Source organism: Curcuma longa, chromosome 18 (genome assembly GCF_044706935.1).
Source record: "Curcuma longa cultivar G26 ecotype Majalengka, Jawa Barat chromosome 18, ITB_CL_G26_1.1, whole genome shotgun sequence".
NCBI classification, from domain to species: domain Eukaryota; kingdom Viridiplantae; phylum Streptophyta; class Magnoliopsida; order Zingiberales; family Zingiberaceae; genus Curcuma; species Curcuma longa.
Window position 1 is genome coordinate 4,176,376 of NC_133878.1, and position 14,705 is coordinate 4,191,080.

The following is a 14,705-nucleotide window of genomic DNA, read 5'->3' on the forward strand; positions in this document are numbered from 1 at the left end:
CCCAGAGCCGGGACCACACGGCACCGCCGCGTCTACCGTGAAGTATTGTATTGTCGCCAGCTCGTGCTTTGCCAGTTTAGCACTTTACTTATTATTAACCGTTACGGGGATTTAGTTAAAGCAAATATAATTAGGAAGGCGATTAAGAAATAATTAGGATTTTTTTTTAAAAAAATAAAATTAAGACAAGTACGGTAAATAAATAAATAAATATAAAAATAAATTTAGTTTAGGGTTTTGAAAGGACGGCATGTCGCTATAAAAAAATAGCTCCTGAAATAATAATAATAATTATGATTCACACGGAAGAAGAAGACGGAGGAGGAGAAGAAGAAGAGAAGAACAAACCGAAGGCGAGATCCGATCTCTACTTTTCGCTACTCGCTTTATCGATCCCTGCTTCGATTCCCAGCCCCAGCTTCTCGATTAGGATCTTCTCCACCTTCGCGAGGTATTACTCTCTTTTATTATTCTCTTTTCAAGTTTAGATCCGGAGCTTGTGGTTTGATTGTTTTGACGAATTCACTGTTCTGGTTTTATTTTTAATTTTTTTGCTTTGAAGTAATTGAAGTAGGGATTTATCGGGCCTTTTGTTTTCTTCTTTTATTGCATTTGTTTGTAGCTAGCTCCAGATGGTTTAGCTGCTGATCTACTCGAGGAGAGGAATATTGATATAGTTTGCGATGGGAGCTCGTTTCTCAAGATTACGGCCCTGTTGTTGGCGCTCACAGTTCAAGGGGACTGTTCTTGAAGCTCCGGATGTAGGTGAGTTTGTGTTTGCAGGAGAATGAGCTTAAGATTGTTTGCCGTTTTGTGATTGTGAGCTGCAGGTAGTAGTGGAAGTAGTGATGATGGGTGCTTACTTGTTTCTGTTACAGAGAGTGAGGAGAAAGGTGAGGCGTATGATCTGCCGCCTTTCCAGGAGTTTTCTTTTGAGCAGCTGAGATTGGCTACGTCTGGTTTTGCGGTTGAAAACATTGTCTCAGAGCATGGTGAGAAGGCGCCGAATGTTGTTTACAAGGGGAAGCTGGATGCACAAAGGAGGATTGCAGTGAAGAGATTTAACAGATCAGCTTGGCCTGATACCCGCCAATTCCTGGTACTCGTTTGACTCCATTTTGAAGTAATAAGAACTGCCCATTTGTTCTGAATGTAATCAGTTATGGGTGGTGGATACATGGAACTTGACGTTCATCTTAACATGCTTTGTTTTTGTAAGCTTATTATCAGTGTCCTGGTTCATGTGTTCCTCTTTTTAGTCAGTCAATAGGTTGTTTGAATGATTATAAAGGTACACGTGCTTGGGACATTTGGATGATTTCACAGTCTTCAGTTTAGTGACAGTCCTAAAGCAGTGAAGGTATATCTTGGTATTCACCTGTCTCTTTTCAACTTATAGGTGAAGTTTCAAGTTTGATCTGCCAAAGAGTTTGTTAACATAGAATCATGGATGTTTGTGAATGAGAGATGTATTATTGAATAGGTGAAATTCTTCAAATGCCTGAAACTAATGCTCTTGTCACAATCTTAGGAGAAATAAAATAAATTTACTCAGATATGTTTAGTGTGAAAAATACTTAGTCAAGGTACCTTTATTTGAAAAAAGGCTATTATCATTAAGCTTGACTTTTGTACTAGACAGGAGCTGTGATATACTGTGGCTTCATCTCAATATGCACGATTTTGTATTACCAAATATTTATAGCTGATTTTTTCCTGAAACTTGGTTACTGTTCACAGAATTTTTTACTTCTGATGAGTGATAACCACTAAGTAATCTTTGATTTGATTTCTTACTCACTGTCTTTATTGTTCAAAAAAATGCCTTTGCTGAGAATGTAATCTTTTCCTTTAGGAAGAAGCAAGAGCTGTTGGCCAGCTTCGAAACCACAGATTGACAAATTTGCTTGGCTGCTGTTATGAAGGCGATGAGAGGCTTCTTGTGGCAGAATATATGCCCAATGAAACACTTGCAAAGCACCTTTTCCACTGTAAATTCCTGAGCATAGTGCCAATTACTGTTTTTTTTTTCTGTTAGTGTCCACTAGATAAAAGAGTTATTGCCATTCTCTATTTATTTCAATAGTTGTCTATTACACAAATTCTCCCAACAACCCATACATTGATTTTGGGAAACAGCCCATAGTATTACAGAAAAAATGAATTCATGTACAAAAAAATATTATGATTTATCTCCTAAGCATTGGAGTGCTAATGTCTTGAAATAATTTTTTGATATGATAACAACGGAATCATATGTGAGTGAAACTGTTCTGCATCGTTATCTTTAAAGTACACTATCCTTGTATGTGGTTGTCTTTCTGGTTGAAGCCATGTAAGCTGTTGCCTCAGTTACTTTACCCTAAGTCTCTCTAGTTGCATGATCTCAGTCATCCAAAAATGCAGGAGAAAACCCTAGTATGCTGTTGTTATCTGCAACCAAAATCAAGGTTATTAAAATTCTTAAGCTCCTTCTATATCTTCTCAGATATCATGATGTTGACTTATTTAGGTAGAGTCTTCCTTTATTAGTTTGAACTCATCCCATTGATTTTTCTGGTTCCCTATTTTAGAAATTGGAATGAGTAGGAAATGATGAAGCTTCAATGCTTTTAATGACCATCTCTGTCTGCATCATGATTGTGTCTAATTTATTTTACTTTACAGGGGAATCACAACCAATGAAGTGGCCTATGCGACTAAGAGTGGTCCTCTACTTGGCTGAGGCCTTAGAGTATTGCACCAGTAAGGGTCGTGCGCTCTATCATGATCTTAATGCCTACAGAGTTTTATTTGACGAAGTGAGTGGTAATGTGTAATGTAATATATCAGTTCTCAATGATAACATTTTTTGCATTCTTATCTCAAATTCCAGACATAACCGTTATGTTGCAGGACTGTAATCCCAGACTATCATGTTTTGGCCTCATGAAGAATAGTCGGGATGGCAAGAGTTATAGTACTAATTTGGCATTTACACCTCCTGAATATTTGAGAACTGGTTTGTACTCTTGAAAAACACCAGCCTTGCAATTTGCCTCTCTAGTTATCGCTTTAGATGCTCACCATATTCTTCTGGAATACCTCAGTAATATGACGGTTAGAAGCATTGATTGTTAATCCAATTATGTAGTAATTTTTAAACGACAAATTTATAAATTGGGTGTTCTCGTAAAGCTTAATTCTTTTGAATTCTTTAAAGCTTAATCAATTCATTAAGATGCTATCTAGTGTTTTAAAAAGTGGTCAAGGTGATAAGATATGCAGCCACCTATACATATGCAATAGGAAAAACATCCGATACAATGTATGGGATCGACTTCAAGAAAAGCATATGGGTCTGTATATGCTATGTGAGACCTACATTTTGGAAACCCCTAAATCCCTCTACTTATGTTGACACTTATCAAAGAATAAGGTTTTATGATGTTTTTCTCCTCATATAAAGATTAGTTCTTATGATTGTGAAACCAAAATCTGAACCAAATCATATAAAATTCTAGATTAAGAAAGCCTATGGGGCTTGATATGCTTTGTGAGATCTGCATATTTGGAATCCCCCAAATTCCTTGCTATTACTTGTTTTGATCCTTCACAAATAATAGGGTCTATGAATTTTTTTCTCCTCTTATAATGATTAGTCCTTTTGATTGTGAAACCAAAGTTTGAACAAAATCATATAAAATACTTTATTATTACTTGTGTTTGCCCTTCACAAATAATGAGGGTTTTATGATGTTTTTACCCTCCTAGAGATTAGCTGTCGTGATTGTAAACCCATAATTTAAAATTTCATTTCATGTTGGCTAGCACAGGATGCACAAGTCTACACATGCATGAAATTGAAACCAATTAACAAGTTTTCAATTTGTATTTAGATATATGAACTTAACCCAAATTAAACCTAATTTAGATCCAATTCTAGGTAGTTACTAATTAAAGGTACAATTTGGGCTATTTAAAGGATTACATATGACAATAACTGAATAACATAAAGTATAATTATATAGTATAATATGTAACTACGTATATAATAAGTACATTAAGCAATGAATAGACACATGTGACTCATCTTAAACCCCTTGATTTACAATTATCATATTCATAGACTTCCTTTGACTATGGTTCTGTCATCATATGGAGATAACTCAAATCAAAGCTTTGTGACATACTTGTATCAATATCTCATACCTACTGTTTCTAGTTTGGGCTATGCTTCTCCAATTTTCATTTATCAATTAAGGAATTTTGTTCGACATGTGCATTTAAGATTCAAATGCTAAATGATTTTGGGAACAATATTTTATCTAGACGGCTAGATTATATAGTGTTGACTTTACTAGGATGCTACAAGATTCAGGGCTCCCTTCATCATGGGTTTATGATTTCATTCTTTGCTAGTTGACATACGTGAAACATATTGTTCCGCTTGTCAACCGACAAACTAAACTCACCAATATTATGAAACCTATCGACGATGATGTAAGACTTCACTTGAGGATGGCATTGGCTCGAAACTTCCTTCGAGGCTTTTAGGGGGTTTGCAACGACAATGATGTGGCAATGGCGTTCCGTGAGGTGACCTACAAGGGCTAGGTGATGCACTGTATGCAAGGCTTCACGTGATGATGGTGAGGCTTCCAATTGTCTATGAGGCTCCCAAGAGGTACACAACTCCTCTTCCTCTGTCTAGGGTTGATGCTTGACACAACCACTAACAGTAGCTTCCAGCATGACAAGCACAAACCCCGGCTCGGAATGAGATTTCAAACCTTCCTCTCGTCATTTTCAAGGATTGTATTCCCATATTGGTAGAGACTCCTAATAATAAGACAATAGTAGAGATACTCTTTTCAGCACAATATGTTCTAGCGTATTATATATATAATGAGGTGTTTCTACTAATTCTAATTCACTGACCAAAGAACTTGTTCTTGGAAGCAAACAAACCAAATAGGAGGGAATCAATTGGGCGGTGCCAGTCCAAAACTATGCCTGCCAATGCTATGTGGGTACAGATCAACAAGATGATACTGTTCAGGGCTGATATGGAAACCAACACTGTTATCAAAATTATGAACTTATTTTAGAGGAGTCATATAACCACACATCTGAAACCTCCCCTGCCTGACATAAGCTTACTGCTACATGCATGTGGTAGTTTATGTAATTATCTTCTGTTTGATGATGTTGAATTCACTCTTCATATCAATGTCTCAAATCATGGGAGTAGGAACTGTAAGTATTACATGGACTCAATATCATATTATCCTTTGATGGATTTGCAACTCTTATGGCTCATTTCAGCCTTTCACTTTATGCATATGCAATATCCTTTTTTATAATTTTAGGTTAACTCCCTTGTTTTTTGGTCAATATTAGATTCCAAGTATGTCTAATATGGATAAATGCTTTAAAAATTTTCTTTTAGTCAAGAGATTTCAATGCAATATCTTGTATTGTGCTAATTCTGTTTTTCATATGTCACTTCTGCATAATGCCACAAGTGACTCATTTCTGCTAGTTGATATGCAGGAAGGGTTACACCAGAAAGTGTCATATATAGCTTTGGGACTTTGCTCCTTGATGTTCTAAGTGGAAAGCACATACCTCCTAGCCATGTGAGTTGTGTTCTTTCATGATTTACTACATTCTTGATTTCTCAAATACTTTCTAATGTCCAACTGGTAGAATGCCCACTGACTATTTACAATACATTTAACTGGTACAACTGCTGTTCTATTTCCTTGCTTAGTGTTGAAGATCAAGAGATAATGTCAAAGGACATGCAATTGCTAAGTCTGGTTGTTCATGGAAACACTTGGATAATTAGCTGGTGCCACATTTGGATAAAGTTTTCTAAAATTTATCTAATAAGATGCCCATCTGTGAGGTCTTAGTGTAATAAGTGATTAGAGAGAGAAAAAAAGTGATAAGTTTATGAAAAAAGAGGATTGATAGAAATTAAAACAGATTAAGAATATTAGTTTAAGAATTTCCATTAATATTGTTATGGTCATTTTACAACTGATTCTAGAAGTACACCGATTATATCAAGAAAATTGGCTTGGGCCTGAATTTGAGACTTGTAGCTTGATGAGCACAAGTCATTTTGAGTTTATATGAGGTTGATTGAAATTCTTTCCATTCACTAGAGGTAGACACACTTTGGTTGAGGTGGATCATGAGTGGCTTGGGTTTGTTCAAGGTGTGCATAGTTCAACTGATGGGCTCGAGTTTGTGATTTGTACCTAAATAAGTGCAAGTCATTTTATGTCTGGACGAGGCTAATTGGAATGCTTTCCATTCGCTAGAGGTAGACATACTTTGGTTAAGGTGGACCATGAGCGCACTGAGTTTGTTCAGGGTGAGCTTAGTTCAACTGAGGCAAACTAAGGCCAATTGGGTTGCCTGAGGTGAAAGTAACTCACCCGAGGTGAATAGTCTTTTTTGTTGAGATGTAACTTGTTTGAGGCATTCGAAGGTTGTCCAGGTAAGCTGGCCAAGTTTAGAGGTGAATTGAGGGTCTTAGTGATTAATTAGCTTTGTCTTAGAGAGACACTAAAGTCCAGTGGGTTTTTTTTTGTCTCTTTGTGTGGAGGATGCTAAAGCTGCAGATGCTCTCCAAAGCTCTCAAAAGGCTATGCCAAATGTTGTAGCGCTCTCAAAAGGCTTTGAAAAAGTTGCTTGTTATTGTAGTATTGCTCTTGAATACACTATCGAGTCGAGTGACTTTCAATAACATTCGGCTATTACCCCCTCACCTTGATTTGTGTGTGATGGTAACTTGAGGCAACATTTCAATATTAATGCAATGGCTCCCTTGAATGAACAATTATTGATTTCCCATCATTAAGGATTGCCTCAGTATTCTAGATGGAGCTTGTTGAGGAAGCTAGTCCCCTCTATTTTGTTATGGCAAATGCTGCCACAAAGGCGAGGCAAGCTTGGGAGTCTAAGTTGTCACTGATCACTTTATCCAAATTAGATAAATTTCGTTAGAAATATCAAATTCCATCCTACTTGCTGCCACCTCTAAGAATGATAGGGCCCACAATTGTTCGTTAGGGTGCACCACCATTTTCTAGGAATTCTTGGATGCTAGGCTTTGTTTTCCTCTCCTAATTTTATCGTTCAAGTTTTAAGCTATTGGGATCTCATCACTAGTAATTTTTCCCATCTCATGATATCATTTAGTTGTCTTCCTAGTTGGGGGAAATAAGCTAGGTTTAGAGTCAAAGCTAAGCTATTTTGTCGGGGCTAACAACTATGCCTTTAAGAATGCTGTTACACTATTCTAGCTTCATTTGCTTGGAAGAGCCTTGGAATTACTCTTTTATCTAGAGGCGAAGAGGAAGTTCTTCTTTGTCTTGTCTAGATTGACTTATCTCCACTCGTTGGACCTTCTTTGTTTTGGTTGTCGACATCTTGCTTGGACTTGCTCTAAGGGAGATCCAAGAGGCCTTTGAGCGCATTAGTACCTCCAACATGCTCCAATGTCTTTTGGAACTGTAGGTTTGATTTGCATTTCTTTGCTTACGCTTCAAAGTACTAGTTGATTATTATTCTTCTTTGCAGACATGGACTTTGATCTGATGGTGTACTTTGTCAAGGGATTGAAGGAATCCTTTTTGAATAGGCTCCCCTTGCAAGCTTAATGTTGGCGGGCCTTCTTAATAAGTTAAAGCGTCTCTATTCCCAAATGTAAAGGTTGTTTGAGATGAATAATGGGGAAGAGAGGACCTCCATTTTGGCTATAACCATAGCCCCACCTTAGTTGGGTTCCCTTCACCTAAAGTTGAGGTATCTGAGCCAAAAGCCTAGTCTTATTTGGGCGAACTAGGATCACTCTTGGACAAGGAGGGGTGCTGAAAATCATGACCTTCGTTGAGCATCCTCCAACTCCTTGATGGGAACATGGAAAAATTCCTCTTGAGGGGAAGGTAATATGGGCAAGGTGAAATTTGCTCGACATGGACGAGCTTTAGAAGAGTTCAAGACTCACCTGTGATTACCATGATGTGGCGATGTTGCCCTTGCTGATCTAGAAGTTGTATATACTATCCAGGGATTGAAATATTGTGCCAAGCTAGTCGAAATGGGTGAAACATTTCGTTCCGCCCGCCAACCAACATCGACACGACTTGGCACTAGGCCTAGCTGCAGGAGGCATCGCGCGACCTAGCGACCACACTAGAGGGGTTGTGCGACCCTGGCGACTGCGCCAGAGTGGTTGCGCGACCTTGACGGAAGCGCTGGAGGGGGCGTGAGACTCCGACTGTGTAGTCGTGTGACCTCGTGGCCACGCTGGAGGGGTCGCGCGACCCGCGACCGTGTCGGAGGGGTCGCATGACCCCGACGGTCTTGCAGCAACCCCCGAGCTGTGTCGAAGGGATCATGTGACCTCACGGCCGTGCTTGCCAAGGTCGCGCGCTGTCAAGAAAAAAATCAAGTTTTTTTAATTAAAATTGAACTTTGGATTATAATTGGGATAATTCAAAGAGGCTTAATTAAACCCTAATAAAATTATCTAATTAATTATATATTTTATTTAAATCCTAATAATTATTTATTTATTTATCTCAATTATGCTATTATTTTTAATGAATCCAATCAACCTCTAACTTAAATAAATAATCAAATATATTTTTTAAAATTTTAATCAAATTATTCTATTAAAATATATAAAAATTTATTTAAAATTCTAATAAAATTTTATATATTCTTACCATTCTACAAGGGTCGCGATGCTGCGACGACCTCCACGAGTTATTACAGCCGCGATTTTTTTTTTGGTTTAATAATTTTTTATTTTTTAAATATGTAATTTTTTAAAATAAACTATTATTAATAGTTATAAAATATTAAATATTATTTCAAAAATTTTAAATAATTTTAAAAATTAATAAATATTTCATAAAATAAATTATTTTAAAAAAATAATTTTAAATCTAAAATTTAAAGAAAATATAATTCTTAAACATTTCAAATAAATTTTTTAAAATTAAAAATTTACAAATACATTCAAAAAAATAATTTAAAATTTTCAAATAATTTTATAATTATTTTTAACCTTTCAAATGATTTTATAATTTTGAATTTTAAAAATTACTTTTAAAAAATATTTTTTATAACAATTTAATAGACATTATCTTATGAAAAAATATTAAAATATAAATTCAACATCTCAACATATAAAACATATTTAATAATCAAATATTAATAAAATTAATATATATTTATATTTAAAATTTTAAAAATATCGAAATTATATTGGCACGACATGATACGATACCGAAACCGTATCATTCCGGTCCAGAATCGAAATCTCAGCACAGGTCGAGATTTTAAACCTTGATGTTGTCTATCATAAATTGTGGACCTAATGCTTAGGAAAACTATCATTCTTTTCCGTTGATGACTATCTAAAAGTGAGTCAATGACACTAGGGTGCATATTAATGTTGAAGGAAGTTGAGTGGTTGTAGGTGAAGAATTACAAAGTAGAGGAGGGTCAAACTTGATCTGAGTCACATGTTATTTTCTCATTTGGGGTCTACTTTAACTTTGATTGTAGTAGAGTTTAACTTTCGATCAAAGGACGTACCTAAAATTAATACAAATGTCTAGGTAGTGAATACTAAGGGCACAAGACAACTCTCTTTAAGGAACTCAATTAAATGACCTGTAACTTCGGGAGAGGAGGACTTCTTCACAAAGGGATGGCTACGAGGCCTGGGACATTGTCATAGAGGGTCGATGACTGAAACCTCAGTTTGTAGTTGTTGTAACTATAATGATCCTAATGTAGCATGATTTCTTGTTGGGTAAGTTCTGACCCATACGAAAAGGCGTAACTCATTGTTTCGGAGAGAGATCCAGTGAAATAAACATGTTTGTGAAAATTTAGACTACCTGCACCTGGACAAAAAGACCCTAAGAAGCTGTCAATTTGATTTCATCCAGGCTTGTCCCTCTCGTCAGCTCACTTGACTTTGATTTTTGCAAGGATCAGTTCAACCTAGCATAATGGGAGTGAATGATAACTCTCCTTTAGTTATAGAACCTTGAGATATTTCAAGTAATATGACCTTCATGAAAGGAAAACTTCTTATAGAATTTTGTGCTGCATAATTGAAATCAAGTGAAAGCACTTTGCATTTGTTCATTCCGTGGGCTGTCTGAGCTTCATCTTTATCATGACTAACTCCCCAACCTAAAATGTCAACTTAATTAGATTAGTAGAGCTTATTGACTTTAGGTCATTTACATTTTCTAATTTAAGCCTTAGGTCCTTAACTTGTTATATGTCTGAGCCATTGTCTGGCTGAGACATTCAGCCCCAAAGTCAAATCTAATTTGGCCTTTAGTTCTGATGCATTTGATATTTGAGCAAAGAAGGATGGCATTGGTATGATTATAGCTAATCCAAGCAGAAAATCCAACTTATCTCCATTTAGTAATCGGATTATAAGGTTCTTATATTGTTGCACACGATTTTTTTTGGCTTATGTGTATCTGTTGTATCTAAATTTGTCCAGAGATTTTCTTGCAGGCCCTTGACTTGATACGAGATCGTAATTTCAATAGTCTGACAGACTCTTGTTTGGAAGGGCAATTCTCAGATGAAGATGGGACTGAATTAGTACGCTTAGCTTCAAGGTGCCTACAATATGAACAACGTGAACGCCCTAATGTGAGGTCAATAGTACATGCATTAACTCCACTCCAGAAGGAGACTGAAGTGAGCAACTCCCCCATTTTCTCTTTCCGTTTGGCTTTCATGATGGGGTTTTGTCTGTCTTTGACCCTTGCACTTGTACTTTGTTGTTGATCAAACTAACAAATAAGCTTGATGTTTTAAGTTTTTTTTATTATTTTAGAAAAAATAATCTTGGTGCACATTTCTCCTACTCATAGTTGTTAGGGCTGAGTATTCGGTTAAAACCGAATCGAACCGAACCAAATTAATCGAAATTGAACCGAACTGATTTTTTTTTGAACTAACCAAACTGACCGAATTTTCAAATAAAAACCGAACAAATCAAACCGTTAAAATATCGATTAATTTGGTTTTCGACTGAATTAACCGAAAGAATCAAATTTTTTAAATATTATGAAAAATTTACCAATTAGTTAGAGATTTATAAGTTTACTTATTTAAGAATTTATAAATTATTTTTTTATTTTAATTAATTCGGTTTATTCAGTTTAACTAAATAAGAAATTTTAAAACCAAAATTGAACCGAATTAACTGATTTTTTTAGAAAAAATAATCGAAATTCCGAAATAACCGAATCAAATTTTTAAATTCGGTTGGTTCGGTCGATTTATTCGGTTTAACTGAATTTTTGCTCACCTTTAATAGTTTGGTTTTATGGAGTTTTTCTATCTTGCAAGTTACACTATGCTTACTCGAGGTGCATCTCTGTGCTATCAATATGTTTTAGAAATTAGTTTAGAATCTTGCTTTTAGATCCATTATAAAGATCTACATGATGTATCCTGTAGGTCCCTTCTTATGTTTTGATGGATATCCCTCATGGCGGTGCATCCTCAATAGAATCACTTTCACTTTCTCCTCTGGGTGAAGCTTGTTCCAGAATGGATTTGACTGCAATTCATGAAATATTGGAAGCACTTGGATACAAAGATGACGAGGGGACAACAAATGAGGTTTGCATATGAGAAGTTTTCTTTTTCTTGACTGTGAAGATGTTTCCTCTGAATATTTCTACTACTATCTCATGAACATAGTATGAGCTGATTTTCTAGGCAAGATTCAGATTGGAATTCCAAATACATATAACATAATTACATTTATTCATTTTGCTTTAGAAGATGCACATTTTGATTTCCTCAAGTATCAACCTTACCATTTGCCTTTAGTTTGTAATGCATTTTTCTATTTTGCACTTCACAGTATCCGAAGAGCAAGTAGGGTGTAAGTTTTTCTTCCATTTTTAAGTATGTCCTCCTAGTCATTTTCTACTGTCGTTAAATTCTTAATTCTCCAATTGATGTTTGCTCTGCAAAATTAGCTGATTTTATTTCAAAACATCCAAATGTGACTCATCAGATATAACTATGTCTTAATAATTGGGATCCAGAAGTATTTTAACACGATATGGAATGCTCCAAAAGGCTCTTGATGTTTGAGATGTCTTTTGTTGGTCTTATATTGTTTTGATAATTTTGTTAATGATTTGAAACAGAATCATTTAATGCCTAAAGCATTTCATTGATTTTACATATCTCGTTCATTTCCTTTCTTTTAGCTGTCATTTCAAATGTGGACGAATCAAATGCAAGAAACACTTAACTCAAAAAAGAAGGGTGATACTGCTTTCAGGCACAAGGATTTTACTACGGCAATTGAGTGCTACACCCAGGTAATTTATTCTCGTGCTCACTGTCTTTATTGTTCATATTTTGCGCTGGTAGAAACATTTATCCATTCTGTCAGTCATCAATAATTACACCACCACATTTAACTAAGGGTTAGAAATAAGGCCATGTCCTAATATCCCAACTTTCTGAAAAGTTTGTATCGATGTAACTCTATTATCTCTTGTAAGTTGTATAGGAAAGTTCAATAATGAACAAGCGTAACAATCTATTAGTTGCGTTAATTTTGCAGTGCGATAATAACCAGACTCCATATGTAAATTTGTAATCCAATCCTGTTAGATATTAAAGTCCAAATTGTTTCTCTAGAGAAACAAGGATATGCATTTTAAAGATACCATTTTTTCACATTGGAAGCCAAGGCCTTAGATTATCTCTTTATCTGCTATGAAGGTTTAAGCAGGAGCATGTGACCAAATGAATTGTTCAATGCAACCACATTCTGGAATAACAGTGAACAGAGTAAACATTGCCCCCAGAAGCATGTAGATCTAAGTAACATCTTATATCATCAGAGCTCTCTTATAGATGACCAAAATCATTAAGTCAACGCCTATTAGTTGTCGAACCATCATTTTAATAATTATTATTGTTTTGATATTTTTGTACCTTTTCTTTTCCCTAAGACAGCTATTTTCTTCATGTGCCTTTTCATGCCTATCATATCAGTATGTTATCATACAATATAACTTCCATATTGTGAACTTTAATACTAACAAAATTTTCTTATTGATGTCATTTTGGAAATATTGGTGCAAGGTTAAAGGGATAATTGAATCAATTGATCTCTTGTCAGAAATTAGGAGCTGTGTTTGTTTGTTAATGCTAATATGATGATCCCCTGCACTTGTTTGCCTACTTACATCTTTCAAAATCCATCACTTCTACATTCATATACATTACTACTGCGCATAAAAGTCTAATGACCAAATACTTTGTGACATGCAGTTTATTGATGTTGGGACAATGGTTTCGCCAACCATTTTTGCACGCCGTTGCTTATCATATCTGATGAATGATATGCCACAGGAAGCTCTTAACGATGCGATGCAGGCACTAGTCATATCACCTACATGGCCAAGTGCATTGTATCTTCAGGCTGCTACCCTTTTGGCTCTTGGGATGGAGAACGAAGCTCGAGAAGCACTTAAAGATGGTTCTTTGCTAGAAGCAAAAAGGAATGGGGGGCGTTAAACTAGACTAAACACTCACAAACTTCAAATCCTCAGAATTTCAGATTCAATGCCCCCCCATGACAATGGACTGTATATCTCATCGTTTAAAGACAATATTTTGAATGTCAGAGATTGCCATTGTTATAGCAATAGGCTTGATTCTTTGATGGCCCCATTGTTCTAGAGTCGTGCCACATTCATCTTGATTGAGGTTTAAGTCGAAGCATATTCTACGTCGTCTTTTTTCGAAGTTCTTTTGATGTAAGTCATAACCCTTCCAATTTGTATTGTGCATGTATATATGGGGAATCAACCAAAATCTTCGGGAAGTTAGAATGATGGTTAAGTTGTTTCCCCTATCCATGTAAATGCCCAACTTGCTGATGAACATGTAGTGGTGTACAGCAGTTGAATGATTTAATTCTTGTGTGGCTTTCTTCTTGTTTGTTTTTTCCATTGTAATTATTTGCAGAAACAATTAGATCATCACGGGAACATGGCCTATACTATCTTGATTCTTGAGATTATAATTACTTATCCTAGCCATCTGGAGATTACTAGATATTCAAAATCTTTATTTATAAATATCATTAGCCAACATTAGCAAAACAAGAAAAATAATCACGATATGTCTATCAAGTAGCTAGTAAAATAATTAACTTAAATGAATTTCATATGAATGACCTCCATGAACAGAACTATTTCACTTGCAATTAACGTGTTTATAACCACCGACTGGTGACACCAAGAAACATTGGGTTAAATATTCTAAACAGTACCGTACCAAGCATGTTAGGCTAACATTGTCAATATCATTAGCCTAATGTTATCATTATAATAATAGGGCCCACATCATCATTGATGATAGACTGACTAACACTGTTAATGGAGTTAGTATGCCTAACACCATCAATGGTGTATGGCCAATGCCTCCACGAGTTTATGGCCAACACCATGAATGAGATTGTGATGACACCTTCGAATGCATTAACTAAAACTTGCCTCCCCAATCAATCATTTGACTATATATATTGATCCGGCGAGAATATGTAATGATGACGTGGAGGATGGGTAAGAAGGGAGATATGGAAGGACTAGTAAAATATCCGCTCTGGGGACCCC

At 35.8% G+C, this 14,705-nt stretch overlaps 1 protein-coding gene across 2 annotated transcripts; it reads left to right on the forward strand.

Annotated features, from left to right (window-relative positions):
* The first annotated feature begins 307 nt into the window (after window positions 1–307).
* On the forward strand, window positions 308–14,024 carry LOC141812105 (putative serine/threonine-protein kinase BSK3). Of its 2 annotated transcripts, none has more exons than XM_074700151.1 (11): window positions 308–451; window positions 623–765; window positions 879–1,099; window positions 1,856–1,991; window positions 2,668–2,801; window positions 2,896–3,001; window positions 5,536–5,621; window positions 10,555–10,743; window positions 11,512–11,676; window positions 12,279–12,392; window positions 13,357–14,024. In XM_074700151.1, exons 2-11 carry the CDS (start codon window positions 684–686, stop codon window positions 13,600–13,602), a joined length of 1,479 nt encoding a protein of 492 aa, XP_074556252.1. In that variant the 5' UTR covers window positions 308–451; window positions 623–683; the 3' UTR covers window positions 13,603–14,024. The 2 variants fall into 2 exon arrangements, with proteins under 2 accessions (XP_074556252.1, XP_074556253.1); XM_074700152.1 differs by having other exon boundaries at window positions 627–765.
* Window positions 14,025–14,705: the final 681 nt, after the last annotated feature.

What these genes read in the sequence shown, in the direction of transcription:
- LOC141812105 (XM_074700151.1), top strand. Translation starts at nt 684, where the DNA reads ATGGGAGCTCGTTTCTCAAGATTACGGCCCTGTTGTTGGCGCTCACAG. An exon ending in CTGATACCCGCCAATTCCTG is followed by an intron (nt 1,100 to 1,855) that starts GTACTCGTTTGA and finishes CTTTTCCTTTAG; the next exon opens with GAAGAAGCAAGAGCTGTTGG. An exon ending in ACAGAGTTTTATTTGACGAA is followed by an intron (nt 2,802 to 2,895) that starts GTGAGTGGTAAT and finishes GTTATGTTGCAG; the next exon opens with GACTGTAATCCCAGACTATC.